Here is a 21111-nt window from a genome sequence, read left to right as displayed (position 1 = left end):
TTCAAGATCTCAGCATTTCAGTGTCACTCTTTATTTTCAGTAATTGGAAATTGAAATATTTATGAGTTATTTTTCTCCTCCAAAAAAAGAGGAAAGAGAGAGAAATTATACAGAAAGCTTCAGTATTATGGAGTAGCAGTTGCTGATCCATAATTACAATGGAAGATTTCCCATAACAAGCCCTGTTAAAAAACAAACAACCCCTAAGTTGCTCAGAAACAGATTTTTCTGAATTTTTTAATATGTTCTCTCTCTCTCCTCACAGTACAATTTTTTTTGGTGACATTTATAATTATGCTATCCGGAAATGTTATCTGGCATTTTTGCTATTATTTTATATTTGTTTTGTTCGTAGTAGCTCCAAAACTGGCTAGCTTAGAAGATAAATATTTCTGTTATTTTCTTGGCCACTAAAAATAAATGTTTTGAGAATATTTAGGACTTAAGGAAGTTATATTAATATATTGTCTATATATTTATAATGAGATTCATAGTATAAACAAATACATTTTTGAAATAGATTAAGATGGGCGTAAAAATGGTAGGTAAAAAGAAAATCATAACTTTCAGAGAAAAATCAGGTAGAAGAAATACTACTGTGAAACTGAACATTAAGAAAACAGAACTTGTATTTCAAGTTTTCTAGGAAGATGCAGAAACTGATTAGACATTTTGTGCGCATTTGCTTTAGATTTTAGAAAGTTTCAGAAAATCATTAGACACAGAGTTACCAGAATATGATGCATTCAAAAGTAGTTATGATCACACTCACAAACTGTGACTATTTTTATCACAAGATGCCATGATTTGAAAGTCTTTAGATTAAATAGCACAGAAGGGACAGTGAACACTTTATAGAAAAATAGTCTTAGAGAGAAACCTCATGGGAATTTTGCCTAGGAGAGTGACCAAGCACACAGAAGAGACCAGTTAGAAAGAGAGGCAGAGAAAGACCCAACTGGGAAAACAGAGGAGACCTGGAAGATATCTGGCAAGAATGTCACCCTGTCTTGTCTCTGAGAACTGGTTGACGGTCTTCAGTTTTAGCATAAATCTACTGATACCTTGTCTGCTATCATATGTGTACCATCAAGTTAGTCAGACTGTTCAGTGTCTAAAGATGATCGCGGCAAACACAAAGGCTCAATGAAGGTCAGAGGAGCAGTGATGGGTAAGAAACTCCCATGACCTGTGAGTGGAGAACCACCCAGAGAAATCACTTGGAAAGGCTCCCTCCTGAAAAGGCCTTCAGGCTGAAGAGCATATGGGACTTACTATGGGATGCAGCGAGAAAAGCATTTTTTGTTTATGTAAAAAATATTGCTGAATGATGTTTTGAAGGGATTCTGAAGATGCATGGAACTTATTTTGGGATGTTTAGGGGAAGGACCATAGGTGAGAAAGAGACTAATTTATATTGAGAACAAGCGTGGGAAATAGATGGAGTAGAGGATAAAAGGCAAAGGGATAGGGGCTGTCCAGTGTAAATAGGCTGATGGTGAGTACTCTCATCTGAGCCCTGTAGTCTGTTCCATCTTCTTATTAAAGGGCATTTCTATTTTCCATGTGGCTGTGCTGTCTACGCTAAGCAGGCGTTGGTGCATGCTAGTGACCTGGTGAGTAGGATAAGATGTCTGAGCTCCAGCAGCTGGTGGGGGCTGCGAACCTCATGTGCCGGTGCCAGCAGCTGGGGAGAGCAGTGGACCTGAGACCAGCTCCTGGGCTGACTGTCAAAGGCCAACTGCTGGGAGGCACCCATGTATATGTATGTATTCCACTAGCTGACTTCAACTTGATCAGCTGGAGGGGAGGAACTGGGTTGGGCCAGCTCTGCAGTTCACATTTCTGCAAGATGCACTGTGCATCTGTGCAGGTGTCTGTCTGTGTGACCGGCCGAGTGTGTGTGCATGTGTGCATGTTTGTGTGTGCATGTGCATGTGTGCACGCTCACCTATAGGGCACGTGTGCTTATCCTGGCTGGTGGCTGAACCTGGTGCACAGAGCTGCAGCATCTTCTCATCTATCTGGTTACTGGATTCAGCTGCCTTTAACAAAGACATCAAGAGTGCAGGCAGAAGTCGTTTCTGAACAAATGGCAAGAAAATAACTGTCTAACCCAAATTGTTCTGAATATTAAAATATTTGCAAATAGATACGAATTCATCCATGAGAACTGTGACAAAATCTTTAATCAATACAGGAATTTACAGGTTTTCTTTGGTCTTTCCCAATCTGAAGAAAAAATTGTGACTGAAATAGATTGCAGAAACAAAAATATAAAACATAAAACGTGGTACATAAATGACAATATAGGTTAAATTTTCTGTTCAGGAGTTTATATATTCATTCAATTCTCTACCAATTTTACAAATTGATGGCAGGGTTTTGAGCCATAGCATATTTATAAACTGAACTAAACTGTGTTATACAGCTATATTTAGATAGTGGGGAATTTGGGGGTGAAGCTAGGTCACAAGGAACAGCAGATGATTAAGCTGGCAGCACCAGCCCAGCTGGAAGCTGTGTCCTGCTACAGGAGGAAGGAACCAGACAAGCCAAAGTAGAAATTCTGTATTTCTGACAAATGACATAGACTTTTCTGTGAGAACACCACCAAGAAACAATACGTTACAGGTCTCTGCTATTGTCCCTCACATATCTGTTCTGAAAGGCACTGTAGAAAGACACTGACACATAAAGATTGGGCCAAGGCCCAAGTGAAAAAGAAGGGCCAGTGACTTTCAATTTTCTGAAATGTATTTAGACTTGTTCAGTTTACTTTTTACATTTGAGATGTGAATTAAAATGTGCAAAGCAAATCTCATTTTTGTCAAACTAAAATAGCTTACATAGGCATGCTTGAATTAGGTAAAACTATTCAAAGCTGTCTGTGCAGAAATGCTTTCATACCTTCATATTGCCACTGTTCACATGACTTTGGATTTTCATGTCTGGATATTCTGGATGATTCATGTTTCTGAGGATGAGAGGCAGCAGCAAGATAGAAAACTAAAACGAGGAATGAAAATATGTAGTTATGGTGTCTGGCATCTGTCTGTGCCTTATCCTCATACCTCTCTGTTCGTTGGGGCAGCTGAAACCTCAGTAACCTTTTCACTTTTCACCTTAGAGTTATTTACTTTGGTGGCTGATAATAGTATGAGACAAAGAATAGTATGGTTTCATATATTTGAAACTCGAGGCTCTGCTGAATTCTCAAATGTGTCACATTCTGCTTGGGGCGGCCACGGGAGATGGAAACCTAGTGTTGAGAGGGCTGAAGGTGCACAGCTGTTGGTTTTTTACATTATGTCAAGAAGATCAGGAAAACAAGAATGAATTTATCTGGGGATGGTGCAGAAAAAGGAATTACTCATTCTTCAACATGGAGTCTCAACTCACTTGTGCTTTGAGAGCCTTGCAACAAAAAGTGTTCTGCTCTGACTGTCCTAGCTGCTTCAAGAAATTAGAACCAAGGGATCCTTGAATAACGTTTACCTAAAATGAGTCACTGAGCTCTGTTTTCTTCTGTGTGAAGTTGATTATTTTTATGCTTACAGTCTTGGAGACCATGGACAACGTGCAGATGAATGTATCGCATTTTCAGGAGGCGCTCCATAGGGCAACTGTTCCTCTCGGTGTCGGTGTGAGAAGAAACAGTGATACGTTGTGTCTTTGGCAAAAGAGATTTTACGGCTTTGACTACTAAGGGAGTGCTTTGATGCTGGATAAAGCTTGCATTTCTACGCTTTCCTTTGCATGTGTGGACATAAAGATGGCTTTTAGTACATTTAAGGGCACACAGGCAGAATGGAAAGAAGCTCTGGAGGCTGGACTGAGAATTAACACTTTCAACACTGGGCAGAGTAGGTAGCTGGGGTGGGTGGAAGTGCTTGCTTGCCTATATTTGGCTTCACAGATGATGTTGATATGAACATAATATGAATACAATTTGAGTTCTGGTTTCTGTTTCCTGAGCTTCCATGACTCTAATCTTCAGCAACAGCCTAAAGCAGATCAGGATCACATTTTAGAGCTCAAAGTTAGAGTGAACTAAAAATATTTATTGTGTTGCTACAGATCACACTGAGGCAATTTTGGAACCTATTTTGTGGTAAAGCTGTTCATACGAACACAGCCAAAAATAGTTACTAGATAAATTTCCCTTGTACTTTATGGCCTTTGGATGAAAGACCCATCCAAATTGTGTTATACTCCTTTGTTCATTGATCTGTTTCTTCAAATCCTTCTTTCTTTTCAACATGTAAATTTCTTATTTGGGAATTCAGGACTTGCTCTGAGGTATTCAGTTGTATAAATTTCATCAAGTTCTTGCACCTTTCTAAAGTTCTGTTTTGGTAACAGGTTAAGCATTGCCAAAGACTGAATTTTCTGCAGAAACTTGGTACTTTCTTTTGTGTTCTAGTTCAATTTGCACACAGCAATGCTCTCACATTCATCTGTGGGATGTCATACTACTTGAGAGACCTTCTTCTCTCTAATTCCGCTTCTGGTAGAGAAGACTGATTTCTGAATTGTTTCTTCACAGGGAAGTAAGTGTAAAACAAGAATAACTGAAAGTGTTTCTTAACAAATGTAGCAGTCATAAGTATTGGAATTTACCTTTTAAACTGAGAGTTGTAACGCAATTTCATTTGAGAATTTTCAGAACTCTGGAGAAGTGACATCAGCATGCTAGGAAACAGCCTTGAAGCAGTAACCTAATAAATGTGATGATTTTTCTCTTGTTTAGTGTTTGCTTTCAAAGCATGTCATACTTATTCCCATTTTTACTGGGTAGATAGGGGAAAGAGTTATGGAGAGAATTTCAAAGGAATCTTACTCATGTGCAAATGTAATTCTTCTAATATCTGTACTAATATTATAATTGTTGGATATGTCTGTCCATATCTACCTTTAATGAGTAGCACTGATAATGGAACATAAGAAATCTCTATTCAGAAAAGAACACACTCATCCAGAGTTAGCAAGAGATAAATATCTAATCATTCAGAAACAAGACAGAAACCTTCAAGGGACATTCTTTATGCAGCTGCTTAACAGCTGAACAGAAGAATCTAACTTAGCATTTGTGACTGAATGATAGGGTCTGTCCACCTCTAGCTCTAGTTGAGAACTGTAGGTTGCACTTGTGCTAACTCATCAAGCAAAGAGAGGGAACAAGGGAGAAGCCATTCAGCATCTTCTTTGTTTCCAATAATGCTTTCAGTTTTAGTAGTATAAAAGAAGGCGGATTGCATTTGCAAAAGGGATGATTTGGTGGTAAAGATGTTCCAATATTTGATGACCTTCTGAGTCATCAGGAAGTAGTAACACCCAGTTGTTCCTGAATGCAGAACCCTGCCTAGACCGAGCTGCTTGGGCATGCACTGTTGCACCAAATGGTAAACATAATTTTAAGGGCCTCTGGCTTCAAGAAGTAAGCATTTTTTTTTCCATTAATTCTCATACCAACTTATTTTTTTCTGTCCCTTTTTATATAAATCCTTGGAAAAAATATTTTCCTTTAACAGTTCCCCTCCACTCCCTGCCAATAAAATAACACTAGAAAAGAGCTGTTCCATGAATAACAGCTTTGCAGAAGAGGACCTGGGGGTCCTGGTGGAAACCAAGTTGAATATGAGCCAGCAATGTGTCCTTGCAGCAAAAAAGGCTAATGACAACCTGGGCTGCATTAGACAAAGTATTGCCAGCAGAACGAGGGAGATGATCCTTCCCCTCTACTCAGCACTGGTGAGGCCACATCTGGAGTAGTGTCCAGCTCCGGGCTCCCCAGTACAAGAGAGATATGGACAGACTAGAGAGAGTCTAATGAAGATGCACGAAGATGATTAAGGGATTGGAGCATCTCTCCTATCAGCACAGTCTGAGAGAGCTGGGACTGTTTAGCCTAGAGAAGAGAAGGCACAGGGGGGATCTTATCAATGTATATACATACCTGAAGGGAGTGTGCAAAGAGGATGGAGCCAGGCTCTTTTCAGTGTTGCCTGGTGACAGGACCAGAGGCAACGGGTCCAAACTGAAACACAGAAAGTTCCATCTGAACATCAAGAAACACTTTTCACTGTGAGGGTGACTGAGCCCTGGCACAGGTTGCTCAGGGAGGCTGTGAAGTCTCCCTCCTTGGTGATATTCAAAAGCCGTGTGGAGATGTTCCTGGGTAAGCAGCTCTAGGTGGCCCTGCCTGAGCAGGGGGTTTGGACCAGATGACCTCCAGAAGTCCCTTCCAACCTCAACCATTTTATGATTCTGTGATACTATAAATGGAAGAAATGAGAGGAATAATAAAACTCTGTTAACTTGTCATTTTCTGAAGAAGCCATATTACTGCATTTCTGTTATTCTGGCATATGGTGCTAAATAGGTTTAAAATTTACTCTCCTTCATGATCATTGATTCCCAAGAAAAAACAAATGCCATCATCTCCTGAATTTTGAGGAGATAATCTACCTAGAGGCATTTCATGCTAAGGTATTATCTCCCTACTTCAGTTTGTAGAAAGTTAAAGGGGTTTTCATCTATAAAGGTATACTCGCATAGCTCTTCATATTTCTGTCTCCTTTGGGAATATACATTGATCTGCTGCAGAGAAAACATTTAGTATCATTCTGACACATCTCCATTTTAGCACTTTATGCCACACTGGCCCAAAATTTCTTCACTAACAATCCTGGGAAGCATCACTGAAATGAGTAGCTAATTTAGCACTAAATTTGTAAGTAGCACTAAATTATTAAATGTACTATTAAATACAGACTAGTGGTAATCCATATTGTACTCACCCTATATACTCTGTGCAGTACAACAGTTTTTTGATTGATTCCCATCCTTTTTAACCACCTCTAACATTTTTACCTGCAATCCATATGTAAGTGCTATTCTCTGAAGGAGTTCACATATCAAATATTTTAATAGAAAGATGTTTTAAAAATTGGGCTCTACTTGCAATGAATAACATGTAGGTATAGCATTCATATGCTTTAAAAACCTTTATGTGATAACTTTCTTCAATCACATACTCTCTCTCATTAGTTTTACAATTACTGGAATCCCTAATATACCCATATGACTGGTTTATACATATATGTATATATAGACATGTAGAGCATAGGAATATATGTTGCAAGAATATGGGAATTTTCTTTTAAACTTATCTGAAAAAAACTTTAACTCCAAACAAAATATATTTAAATATATATTCCTATACTGTAAGAGTACAGAGTGACACTATATGAATATTTAGATATTCCTGTACGGTAAGAGTGTGGACTTTTTTTGGTTTTTAATTTATCTGAAAAGAAGCTTTAATTTTAAAGAAAATGTTTTATGGGGTAATTAGTTAATTTTATGCAATTGTTTCTTCCATGTAATTGCCAGTACAAGTTCTGAATTAAGATTATCGTTATAATTTTATTCAAGTATTTTGTACTAAGAAAGTAGGGTTTTATTAAAATGTGGAAATCAATGTCAGATTGATTCCAGCTCTCACAAAGGGATAAGTTTCACTTAGGCTTTAAAAAAGACAGAAATCATACAGAAAAGTGAATAACATAAAAATGTACACACATTTTTGTTTCTAGCTTACTCACAAAAGAAGCTTTAAGGTATTATAAGGATGAGAAAATTCAATTCCCTTTCTAAAGGTTAATTTGTATTTCATTTTTATTGTCCAGAACATCAATAAAAGGCCTTTCACATCAGTCAGTAGCTCCCTCTAACACAAGGAAGGCGTTACTCTAATGCAATTAGACTTTGTTCTTTGACATTCTCTTCTGGCAGGGTTGGAGAGGAGAAGGGGGAACGTGGGATGGCAGCATATACCAGTTGTGTCAGAAGAAGAAAAAATGTGAAAGTTTTAGCTTCCGAGGATGGAAGTGGGCACTAAAACCGATCAATATTTTCTGGTGACTAATTCAAACACATTAAAACAAGTATCTTGCAGAGCATTGATATTCAAATAGTCCTGGAGGCTCGTGTGCAGTGGGTTATTTCATTTCATCATGCATATAATTAGGTGACCCTTGAGGGAAGAAATCAGTGCTTGTGTAATTCAATTGAGGTCAAACGCAGTTTTCAAACTGGGTTGCCCCCCCGGGGTGTGGAAGCAGGAGATAATTTCTAAGGCGCAGAGGAAAATTCCAGCCATCTTCTTTCCATCTCTCTCCACTTTTCTGCTCTCTTCCCCCACTCCAGCAGCGCTGCCCCAGCACTTGCAGCTCTGTTGGCTCTGCAAGCTTTGTGGAAAAGGCGATCTGTGATTTCAGCTATCAGAGCCAGGCACTGTGGGAGCCAGCCATCCCAGATTTTGGGGGGGGTGTGTGTGGAACAAAACCAACAAAAAGGAACCTTGCATAAAATGTTTGAAAACTGCTATCCTGAACAAATGGTCCAGAAGCCACAGACTGCTGAGGGCATCAGACCCTGCCACCAAGGGGACCTCACTGCATGGCAGCAATTCTGGCTGCAGTAGGGTACGCTGGCCTTCCTCCCTCATCATGCAGCCCAGTGCCTCAAGCGTGTCCTCAAACAACCCCACTGCTATCAAAAGGCTTTAAAATTTTTTTATGCAAAAGTTTTAAAGCTCACAAAGAGCCTTTGGAGCCAGTAGCCAAGAGCACAAGTAGCTTATCAATAATGTGTTTTTGTTTTTCTCTTGAATGAATGCTTTTCCCTCCAGCTTTCCGGCATCCGAATAACTCTAATAGAAGTTACTTGGGCTGAAAATGGATTGAATACAAAAACAGGAAAAAACTAATTAATGAAGTCAACAAAAGTTTTCCCCCAAAATGGCATGGACCATTTATAGAGAGTGGATAATGACATCAGTGGCCAAGTTTACATATTAAAATTTAAAATACTGTGAAGAAAAGATATTTCCCAGACTTTCTTTTTTAATGTCCAGTTTAGAAGGATTTGAAAATAAAGTTACTTTCCCAGCTCAGCTTGTATGATAAGGGGAAACATAAAAGAGATTTTTTTGCTTCTTGTTTGCTGTCCAGTTTGTTTACCTTAGTAAATAGCATAATACTATAACATAACTCAGTACAAACAACTGATCTCTATTAATGTAAAACTTGCAGTTTTTCTAGTAATGCTACTGAAAGGGTAAAAAATTAATTTGCTGTCATGATGTACACTGAAAGAACATGTCTGTTCTGCTGCCAGTTAACTTCCTGATTAGTCATCATGCTTAATAAACCCTGCAAAAATCCAGTGTCATAACAGGGCATGCACTACAAGTATTATATCTCTTGAAAATGAAGGAGAAATAAAGGGTATGCAGAGGAATGCAAAGACTTAAGACTGCTGTCTTATATGAAAAACATTGTGTCTTGCTGCATTCGGCAGGTATTGTTATCGTACTGCGGTTCCATTGCACCTTGTTTAGAACTGCAGAAAGATGTTGATGATTGATGCCAGGATCCACAGAGGTCTATTTGCCGTGCTCATCCCTCCTTCAAATGCTGCCTTTGTGTACTAGATGAAGATAGTCTTATCCTGAACGCCTTCGATGAGAGGAACTGCTTCTTCACACAAAAAGCAAGTTGGCTGCACTCTGTAATGAAACAAAACAAGGGTTGGGTCAAAATTCCATCCTCAGTGGTGTGGTGAGGACTTTCCAAAGGGCACTTCTTTCTAGTCGCGAAGACAGTGTGTCTTCAATATAAGTTATACTCTACACTCCCCTGAATTATCCTGCTGGTGAAGGGTTTGCATGGCAAAGCACCGGAGTGGACAAATAATGGACAGAGTCCCATTTTCCGTTTCTGTCATGAATAGGGATGATGACGGATGCTGCCTGGGGAACACCGAGCTGTATAAATCCACCACTGAGTTCTTTCTGGTGAGGCTGAAGAGGAGATTGACAATTACCAGGTTTTATTCGATGCAGAAAAAAAGCAGAGTTTCATAAGAGTAACGCACCTGGCCCATTTTAGAGTTCTATTTTATAAAGAAACTATGCTTTAAATGCCTAGTTCTCTAAGCAATTCCTTCAAATGTAGATGTCAATATTGTGTTAGAGAAACTATTCTTGCTCTGTGTGTGTTCTCTTTTCTGTTTTCCCCCTTGTGACTCTTCTTCCTCCTCCTCCTGTTCTTTTTGCTCTGACAAGTTACCTGCTAATTTAATTTTTTTTCAGATAAATTTGATTTAAATGGATTTGTTGTCTCAAATAAAAACCCCCAAAGAGCTTCTTGCTTCCTGTTTTTGTATTTTGTGTGTTTTAGATCTGATTTTTTTAGTGCTTGAAAATCTATTGAATAAAGTAGGTAAATGAAAAGCTTCACTTATATGTAGGAAAATGTTCTAGCTAATTTTACACTTCTGAATATTTGTGACTGGAGAGATTAAGGAACAATTAACTGACTAGCTTGTCAGCTCTTCTTATTATCCTATTCAGAAAAAAAAAAAGGCAAACAAACAAACAACCCCCCCCCCAGCAAAGTTTCATGTGATAAATGAGTTAAAGCACAGATAGTTTGGCCAATACAGGTTACCATTTTTCAAAGCAATCATATCACAACAGATAGACTGATTAAGACTAGATAAAATCTGAGGTTAGACACCTGGGGGAAAAAAATCTTTTTAAAATATTAAGATTCCTGGTTTCTGACTCTCCCTGTCCCACAGGCTCTTGACTGCTACAACACAAATCTGTAAATCAGTAGATGGTCAGTATTGCTGCTTTAGGCTCTTTTAAATTTAATGGTCCTACACAAATGTACGAAGTCAGACAGAATTAGACTTAGGATACATTTGTGTATGTATGGAAAAGTTATTAATAATATTGTAGCATTTGAATTTAACTAAATTCAGATGAAATAGATCTGATACAGCTTTAAATTTAACTACATTCAGTAACATGGTACAGATATCACTAGTCAGTGGTAATTAATTAGTGATGTATTATTAGCAATTGCTAGTATTCTGTGACAACTGTCTTCATTATCTATCTGTATCAAAAATGAAATCAAGTTAATTCAGATAAATTCTTCTTTCTTCTGTTCCTAGACACAGAAGTTAGCAACTTGGTTGAGTCTCCAGTGTATTAACAACTATTAAACATTGAATATTATGCTGACTGTGAGACTTCTAGCAATTTTGTTACCTCCCTGTTTTCTTTAGTTTGTTTTTATATAGAACTTAAACTGGCTTTTATTTTTTTATGTGCTACATGTTATAACAATGATATACACAAAATTGAGTATAACACTAGGACTTAAAATACATGTATTTTTTTTTAATTTCCTAATGTAATAATTTCTTGTACTTTCATGTTGTGCAGATGTAATGACACTTTCATATTGGATTAACTGATACCATATTGGGCTATGTACAGTAATATTAAAAAAAAATCTGGAGTTAACAAATTATATAAAAAACACCAAGCTTTTTGATGTTACTGCTTATAAATTTCTCATCTGTGCCTGTGAGTATTTTTTGTTGCTTTGTTCTTAATAGCTGGCTTACTAGAATGATAGGGAAAGCAGAAACAGGTTTTTTTGCATGGTGGCAGGCCTATGAAGGTATTAATTTCAAAATGTTGTTGGCGCTATTGCAACCGTCAGTTCTGAAGGAGCTGGCAGAGGAGATTGCTAAGCCACTCTCCATCATTTATCAGCAGTCCTGGTTAACAGGGGAGGTCCCAGACGATTGGAGGCTTGCCAATGTGATGCTCATCTACAAGAAGGGCCGGAAGGAGGATCAAGGGAACTACAGGCCAGTCAGCTTGACCTCGGTACCGGGGAAGACTATGGATTTGTCTTGAGGGCGCTCACAAGCCATGTGCGGGACAACCAGGGGATCAGGCCCAGCCAGCAGGCATTCATGGAAGGCAGGTCCTGTTTGACCAACCTGATCTCCTTCTATGACCAGGTGACCCACCTAGTGGATGAGGGAAAGGCTGTGGATGTGGTCTACCTGGACTTCAGTAAGGCCTTTGACACTGTCTCCCACAGCATTCTCCTAGAGAAGCTGGCGGCTCATGGCTTAGACAGGTGCACTCTTCGCTGGGTAAAAAACTGGCTGGACGGCCGGGCCCAGAGAGTTGTGATGAATGGAGTTAAATCCAGTTGGTGGAAGGTCATGAACTGTGTTCCCCAGGGCTCAGTACTGGGGCTGGTCTTGTTCAATATCTTTATCAATGATCTGGATGAGGGGATCGAGTGCTCCCTCAGTAAGTTTGCAGACGACACCAAGTTGTGTGGGAGTGTTGATCTGCTGGAGGGTAGGAAAGATCTGCAGATGGACCTGGATGGACTGGATCAATGGGCCGAGGCCAATTGTATGAGGTTTAACAAGGCCAAGTGCTGGGTCCTGTACTTGGGTCACAACAACCCAATGCAACACTACAGGCTTGGGGAAAAGTGGCTGGAAATTCCAGCTGCCTGTCAGAAAAGGACCTGGGGGTGCTGGTCGACAGCCGGCTGAACATGAGCCGGCAGTGTGCCCAGGTGGCCAAGAAGGCCAACGGCATCCTGGCCTGTATCAGAAATAGTGTGGCCAGCAGGAGTAGGGCAGTGATCGTGCCCCTGTACTTGGCACTGGTGGGGCCGCACCTCGAATACTGTGTTCAGTTTTGGGCCCCTCACTACAAGAAGGACATGGAGGTGCTGGAGCGTGTCCAGAGGAGGGCAACGAAGCTGGTGAAGGGTCTGGAGCACAAGTCTTATGAGGAGCGGCTGAGGGAACTGGGGTTGTTTAGTCTGGAGAAGAAGATGTTGAGGGGAGACCTTATTGCGCTCTTCAACTACCTGAAAGGAGGTTGTAGTGAGGTGGGTGTTGGTCTCTTCTCCCAAGTAACTAGCGATAGGACAAGAAGAAATGGCCTCAAGTTGCGCCAAGGGAGGTTTAGATTGGATATTAGGAAAAATTTCTTTACTGAAAGCGTGGTCAAGCCTTGGAACAAGCTGCCCAGGGAAGTGGTTGAGTCACCATCCCTGGAAGTATTTAAAAGACATGTACATGTGGCGCTTAGGGACATGGTTTAGTGGGCATGATGGTGTTGGGTTGACGGTTGGACTCGATGGTCTTAGAGGTCTTTTCCAACCTTAATGATTCTATGATTCCATGATTCTGACCAGTATTTATTTTCAAGAGTTACTGTAGACCTTTTACTTAAGCATATATAAGTGTACGAAAATATAATTGCAATATCTTACATGAAGGTCAAAAAAGTCTTGGAGATATTTGACATGGTAGAATTTAGAAATATTGGAATAATTTCCTTCCCTGATTTTTGTTGTGATGATGCATAAGTTGCTGCCCCTAAATGGTTTCCATAAGAGGGCAAAAAATAGATACATACTTCCCACATCCTATGTTATGGGATTCTGTATCTTCCAGTGGCACAGAAACCTCAATAACCTTGTAAAAGGTAAAGTATGGAGGTTATATGCAGAATGTTCCTGATCATATCTGTTCAGTGGGCTCACACACAACACAAAAATGCAAGGCAAAGCCAAATGAAAAAATCATACATATCTTTTATATACCACTGTCTTTTTTTTTTTTTTTTTTAACCTGGAAGTATAATGTTTACTATTTTCTATTACCCACTTGACAAATAATTTAATACAGTAACTCAATATGTAATCTGTGAGAGATTTATTTCTACTATTTTGTTGGTTATCTGCCTAGACTATTAATTTTTTGTTTTAAAAAAAAGTTTATAATTTTTTTTGACGTCTCAGAAGTTAATTTGTGGGGTTTTGTGGTGTGTTTTTTCCTCCCTACTACTGTTAAATGACAACTTGCTTGGTCAAATGTCATTTTTTGGAGATTTATATCCTTTTTTCTGCAAAGTGATAAATCCATCCTTTTTTTTCTCTCGTCTGCTTAGAGTTTCACCAAGTTTAAAGGAAATGCTTTCCATGTAATCAATTCTTGTTTTACAGGTGAAATACAGGATAGAATGAAAAATGCAGGGGAAAAAATGCATGAAACCTGTTGAGAACTACAAAAAGGAAAAAAAAAGTATAAATCAACTACAAGAGATTTTTGTACACTTACCTTTAAAAAGAGAAGGGAAATATATATTGATGCTGTAAACATTAAGAAAAGTTTTTTTAGAAAAATATGGTTAATCCATATTCCTTGTATTCTTTTCCATGGGGCAGAATGAGGCAAAGTTAATTTTCAGCTGTGTGTGAAATTTGTCTTCACAGGCTGCTGTGAAGAGTTTTCCAATGTCCTGTCTTATTCATTTGTCAAATTTTTTTTCACTTCTTGCTTCTAAGACTGAATTAATGTTATGTGTTGGATGTTTAGTATTAGAGGAGAAGATTAAAAACCTGATTTTATGAAACAGAAGGATGTCTTTGTCGTGTCTTTGTAAATGCAAAGCTTTTGGAAACCCCCAAAGAAATTAAAACAATGAACAAAAATGATAATCTAATCTTACTAAGGCAAACTCATTCTCCAGCTTTCTACTCCTAAAGTTCTGCCTTCTTTAAACTTCTCAAAGTTATTCTTTGTAAAGACTTTTTTCTGAAGTTTGACAAGTTGATCTATGTCCATTCATGCATATTTTGGATTACAGTACAGACTTCTGCCTTTTTTCTTGAAAAAAAAAGAAAATAATCCACTGGAAATAAGATTTTCAGATGTATGCTTTTATCATTTGTATGTTTTTATCACTTGTACTCAATAAGGAACCACTTCACAAGTATTTTAATAGACAAGATCTCAGCCTTATATTAGTCAGTGAAAGTTATCTATTTGCATGTCCATTCACCATTCATGATTCTTGTCAACAGCTCATATTTTCTTTGCTATTTGATTGACTGGTAGTGTTCAAAAGTTTATCTTCTGGGATGTTCTCATAATCACAATGCTTGTGCAAAAGAAAAATACCTAGATATGAAATAAGTACATCTTTGCTTTTCCAGATATGAAAAAATATGCAAAAGCTAAGACCTTGAAAATATTTGGAGAATTTTACCTGTGCATCGTGGTAGTCTGTAGATCTTTGGGCACTGTTGATATCATAGGTATTGTGTGATAAACTTTACAAAAGTCTTTGTTTTGCAAGACATAAACAACAATGGAGACAGATACTTTAGCAGGACAGTCCGACAGTTTTCCACACAGTCTTTCCTTTAGGTGTTTTTTTGTTGTTGCATTTTAATTTCTTTTTTACCTTTGTGTAGAGATCCACATGAATAAGGTGGGACATGTTTCTAGATTAGATACCTAAAATACAAGATGTATTCCTTTGTTTTTTTCTACTTTGATCATCTTCTCTTCAATTAAGAAAAAAACATGAGATGCACGTGTATTATTTTCCAGACTACATCTCAAAGAAACAACATCCTAAAGTGGATGTCAAATCAAGCAGAAAAAAGAACCAGAGAAAGAAAAAGAAATATTTTTCTTTAAAATGTTAGGAGGTTCTTCAGCAAAAAAGCTCAGTTGAAGAAAACCTTTTAATAATGTTATTGTTGGTAATTATACTGATGTTAAAGCATAGATTACATAGATAGATGACAAGTTTTACTCTACTGGATCACTTTAATTTTGAATTGCATAATATGAAGAATGAAGTTTTTAAATAGCAACAAGTACTGCAATTCCTTGAGCTGATGAATGAGCAATAGTCATAAAACAGTGTCAGTTGCTAATAATTATTTCAAGTTTTAAGTTTGTTTTGTAGAAATCGTTAATTATAATCCTAAGTTTTTAAAAAATCAGTCTACCTAATGAATTTGATTGTAAGAGTAAAGTATTGCATAGACCCATCTATTACAAGTTATTATAATTCCGTTTATTTTAAGGAAGATATACCTGTATATAGTAATTGAGAATCTCAGAGGACTGTAAATAACCATTGATTTTATTTTAGAAAATACTTACTTGGGTCATGAATTAAGCAAAGTCTTCAGGGTGTTGCTATGACTTATGGGTCACTGTTGAGAAGGAAGAGAGTTTGTAATGTGGCTGTGTTTGTGGTTAACCTACATTTTTCTGCTTTTCATCAAGATCTCCTCTTTACTCAACAGTACTTTTGTTTTCTTTACAAGACTTTTCCACACTTCATGCTCTTCTTTTCCTCAGACTTAGTCATGTTGTGCTGGTTTTGGCTGGGATAGAGTTGATTTTCTTTATTGTAGCTTCATCCCAGCCAAAACCAGCATACGTGTTCTTTTAGTTCTCTACGTAGAGCTTTTCCACTCTTGACTCTGTCACACTCTTCTGTATCACAGGTCTGAATATCAAGGTATCCCATAGACAGACATCCTATATGAATCTACATCTATGACAGTTGCAGGTCAACTAACATTAAGGTGAAATAAGTAATGATGAACTGGTGAGGTGGATGTCATTTCTAGCAGAGAAAAGGGTGAAAAGAAGTTGTTTTCCGTTCTTATTTAAACAGACTTTTGTTAGTCAGTGCTCTATATGCTTTCACATGGCTGCTGTACAACCAAGAGGTTAAATAATATCAGATAAGAAAAGGTGAACATTGATTCAAGGGATCTGTGGGAAGCTGGGCATTAGAGCAACTACTCCTGGTGTATAGAAGTCATCGAGAATTTAAGCCTTCTATTTATTTTTCTGTCCTATCATTATCATGGGATTCAATCACACATCCATTGTTACTGGGCCCTAAAATTTTAAGGATGATAAATGGCTACAAAAATAAAAGACCTATAATGGAATCAATATATTAAGTAGATACTATTGCCATATTGTTTTTACTTTAACATTTATAGATGAGTAGTGTAGAAATGACATGTTAGGGTGAAGATGGCCACATAGGTCGATGTCAAACACTAGAGCAGCCTCTGTCATACCATATGAAATAATTTTTGTTCATCAGTAGTAGTAGGTGGATGAATATTTTCCTAGTCCTAATAAGCAAGTTAGTCTCGTGAACAAGAGGAAACATAGTTCTAGCAAACCCTTTACAATGTATTCATAACCTGTGTGATTTTCATTGCCTGAATTTTACTTAAGTAGCTGTTGCAGATTTGAGGTTTTAGACTGGTACTTCTTTGAAGTGTAGTTGCCTAGTGATAAAGGTCCACAGTCTGGACCACACTGGAGAATAAAAGGAGAAAAACTGTTTGTAGTATTTGCTTTTAATAATGAATGTAACATTGAGTTTCCATTGGCTTCTAATATTTCCTTGAATTCATGACATAGGATTGTTTGTTTGTTTGTTTGTTTGATCTGGTGCCTCCAGTAAGAGACATACGGAAAATTTTCTTAATTCTAACACATGAATATTTTTTACCCTCTGCAGTATATGCATGCTTTCTGGAGAGCTCTGCTGCCTGCTGCACTTTCTGCTAGCTGTGGGGGGTCCACATCTACTGTATCCATCATGCTCCAGCTGTAATCAGCAAACTCATCTCGTCTTTCTTCTTCATTCCCACCTGGGGGATGTTTAATTTTCTTTCTGTTTTTCTGTTCTGTGAGGCCATTAACTTGGTTTCCTTTGCTTATACTCTTTGTGTTGCTCTGCCTTTTATAACATTCTTTTTGAGTTTTGTTTCATCCCACCAGCCTTGGTCTCTGACACAACGTACAAGATGAGTCAGGTTGATAATGGAATTAGTATTTAGAGTCACAATAAGAAAGTCTGTGTCACCGGGGGACATCCGAAGCTTTAAGTTCTTTTGATGATATTTTGGGCTTTTGAGAGAAAATTCTGTTAGGAAACTCAGCTGACAAAGTATCCACCCAAAATGTCTCAGTACCTCATATCTGACAGTTTAGAACATAATTACCTTAAAGCCCAGTCAATTTGTGCTTCTGTCTGCAGGAGGTTTATATCCATATGACTCAAATCACAGACACGCACAACTTTGAGTCATTAAATACCAACATCCTCTTCAAACAATGGGTTTAAACATTCTGAGATATTTCCAAAATACCTCACTTCTTACAGAGCAGGAAGCCTAAACTGCATCTGGTGAAAGATCTGCTGTTGCGATGGAAATCTGGATGTGCCTCAGAAGGAATTCCAGCTCTGGCAATTGACATTGCCACTGTTGCAGAACAGAGCTCTTAGTAGACAAAAACATAAATCATAAATCAGATTTTTTGGCCAATTCACTCTGAATATTGAAGGAAGATAAAAAAAAAAAAAGACAAATTTACTTAGCTTGCTTCTTCAGAGAATGGGATGAGAGTTAAGTGGTTTGTGGGGTTTTTTTTTTTTCCTTCCAAGCTCCTTCTAGAAATTTTACAATCATGAGATTCAGTAATATGAACACAACATAATGCTCAAACATATGGAAAGGAATAAAAGAGAATGTGCAAATTAAATAGCTGATACCTCACTATGTATTGCTCCCTGTCATATAATAGCAGAGTCCTGTCATCTAGTTAATATACTCTTGACCTTCAGAGCTTGATGGATTGTTTAGACCTTCTCCTATTTCCACAGGATAGGTATCTCAAGAACAGAGAAAGAGAGTATTACCGATTTAGGCAAACTGACTTAGATAACTTTTTATGATGTTCTCAAGGCACGTAATAAATAAATATTCCAAATAGCACCTTAATGGAAAAATAAAATAATGTAATGAAAATGTGTTCTTTAAAATACTGAATGATTTTAAATTGCATGCACAGGTAAGAATGGTGATCAGCTCTTAAACAGCTTAAAAGCAGCAAGAGTGATCCATATTCACTGGATGCATTCTTTGTTTTCCATAAAGTTTAAACAACTTTATTTGCTTTATATAGTCAGATTCTTGAATGGGATAATAAATTATACTTATAGCTTCATTATAAGGAAGTAATTTTGTGTTTGTTTTCCTTACAAGTCCATGAATTAGCTGGATAGCTAAGGGTCATTCCATTCCAGAATTTACATTTCTAAGAATATTCTCTAATTTCTAATATCTTCCTTTTCAGGTTTATATTTTTGCCAGAAAATTGGACTATAGAGTTCTTTGAATGAAGTTCCTCATATTCTTTGTTCTTAGGCATTTCTGTCCCCTCTTTTTGAACAGAAAAAGGAAAAAGATATTAAGAAATCTAGAGAGGAGAAAATGTAACCATCTTTGAGATTCTGCCATGTCTGATACATACAAGATTATTGTAAATCAGCAATCAGCTCATTGAGAATGGAAATAAGAAAATGTATGTTTCCTCAGTGCTCTCTGCAGGATCCTCTTTCAGCAGATCAGAGGTCAAATGCATTTACAAAACAGTAGGAGAGAAATCTTGCATGGCCACAGTGTGTTCCTGGAGAGTACTCAACTTTACACACTCATTTGCTGCCCACCTGGAAATTCAAATGAAAAAAAAAATAAATCATTTCAAGTAATTTTGACTTTGAGCCTAATTAAAGTGCATAACGAAATGTGGGAAGGAAGACAATGTTCCCAAGTCTCTGGCTGCCTGGCTTATCAACATCCAGCAGCAGAGGAAGCAACAAGTTTCAGGACAGAGCCCAAACTAATGAAGATTCTAGGTAATGTAGAAGCAACATTTTGGCCTGGGAGTATGGATATTGAAGGCTAAGGTAAACAAGTTAGCAGTCCGTTAGGTTAAAACATCCTTTATTCTATAGTTGGAAGGGTCACAAGACTCATTTTAATTAAAGGCTGCAAAAAGGTTATCACTTCCACTTCAAAGCACACTCAGATGTGATGAGTAAGTGGCTCTCGGTGTGGTGTCCCAGTTCCAATTTGTCATTTGCCTGTGATACTACAACATGATCTGTTCACCCCACCAGAGACCTGCCGTAACGGTGTCTGTCAGCAAGTTGGTTGTCTAGTTTCAGTGGTAAATACATAGAGCTTTTATTGCGTATTTACGTTTGGGGAAATTGTCCTCAAATATACGGTAAGGACAGTAATGTTAGAAGGAGTTTGACAAAAGGGAGAGATAAACCTTTAGTCACAGTGTAAGGCCAACACTTCTAAATATTGTAGTTACTGGCTGAGAAAAGTAAATTTATCATGAACAGCGATAAAATACAAACAAAATACAATGTATTATTTTCTATCTTTTGCTTGGGGTGAAAATAATGACTTAAAAAGAATGTCATATACATTGTTTTTTTTTCATATTAGACTTTTATTTCTATTTTTATTGCATTGCAGAAACTCAACTTACTGTATGAAAGTGTCCATTTCGCTGACAGTGGGTGAAAATGACACTGGACTCTGCTACAATTCAAAGATGAAATATTTTGAAAAAGCTGAACTTAGCAAAAGCAAGGAAATCTCATGCCCTGAAATTGAGGATTTTTTACTTCCATTTAGGGAGCCTGAAATTCTGTGGTATAAGGTAAGGAAAGCAAAAGATTTTCACCTTCAACAAGATATTATGCAATGTTCTGATGATTTTCATGATTTAAATATGATATAAAGCTTGGATTGTTTTAAGATTTGTTAAGAACAGACAACAGAATCAAGGACAGAAAACAATGAACTAAGTGAGAGAGAGATTCAAACGTTTCCTTTAGTAAACTTTAGAGCTGGTGTTTTGTTAATATCCATTTATGGATGTCACAAAGAATTGGCAGCTTTCTATTAACAAGAGGGCTAAAAAAGAAAAGTGTTACCTGTCTGGGCTGGTTTGATATGCTAAGGTAAAGCCATGTGAGCTGCTTGTGCTACACTCAAACATAAAATCTGTTTAGACAAATATAAATAGGATAGCTATGCATGCTGTTATCTGAATGGACGGCTTAATTTTGCAGCATAAAATTCAGCAAAGACTTCCAAAACACTGGTCTTTGCATATTAGCTTTTACTTGCAAATATCAGTGATTTTACTGTTTTTATCAATAACTGTATTTCATTATTGTGTACTGTATATAGGAAGTCTTAGTTAAACTATGTGCTGGTATGCATTCTAATTATTTTTTAAAAGTCTGATAATTTACTTGATTACATAAATGCATTTAAATATGGTACACAAGACTATGCTATCTAATAAGTAAAAACTTCTGGCCTAGAATGATTCTGGCAGAATTAGCCAACAGCATGTCTAAGATGGGAGGTATGTAAACAATTATTTGCTTATACTCATCTTGGATTTTATGTTAGTAATACAATATGTACCTGAAGTTTTATTAAATTTAAAACTATGGCTGGCTTCTTAAACAAGATCTCAGAACAT

The 21111-nt window shown here is 37.5% G+C and overlaps 1 protein-coding gene across 1 annotated transcript in view; it reads left to right on the top strand.

The window, feature by feature from the left end:
- The window catches only part of IL1RAPL1 (interleukin 1 receptor accessory protein like 1), an 801697-nt gene that overhangs the window by 472998 nt on the left and 307588 nt on the right, over window positions 1-21111 (top strand). Inside the window, exon 4 of the mRNA XM_075174657.1 lies at window positions 20088-20274. Coding sequence (XP_075030758.1) covers window positions 20088-20274 — 187 coding nt within the window. The remainder of the gene's footprint in view (window positions 1-20087; window positions 20275-21111) is intronic.

Source organism: Calonectris borealis, chromosome 1, assembly GCF_964195595.1.
Source record: "Calonectris borealis chromosome 1, bCalBor7.hap1.2, whole genome shotgun sequence".
NCBI classification, from domain to species: domain Eukaryota; kingdom Metazoa; phylum Chordata; class Aves; order Procellariiformes; family Procellariidae; genus Calonectris; species Calonectris borealis.
Note: the sequence above shows the minus strand (reverse complement) of the source record. Positions and strands in the feature narration are given on the sequence as shown.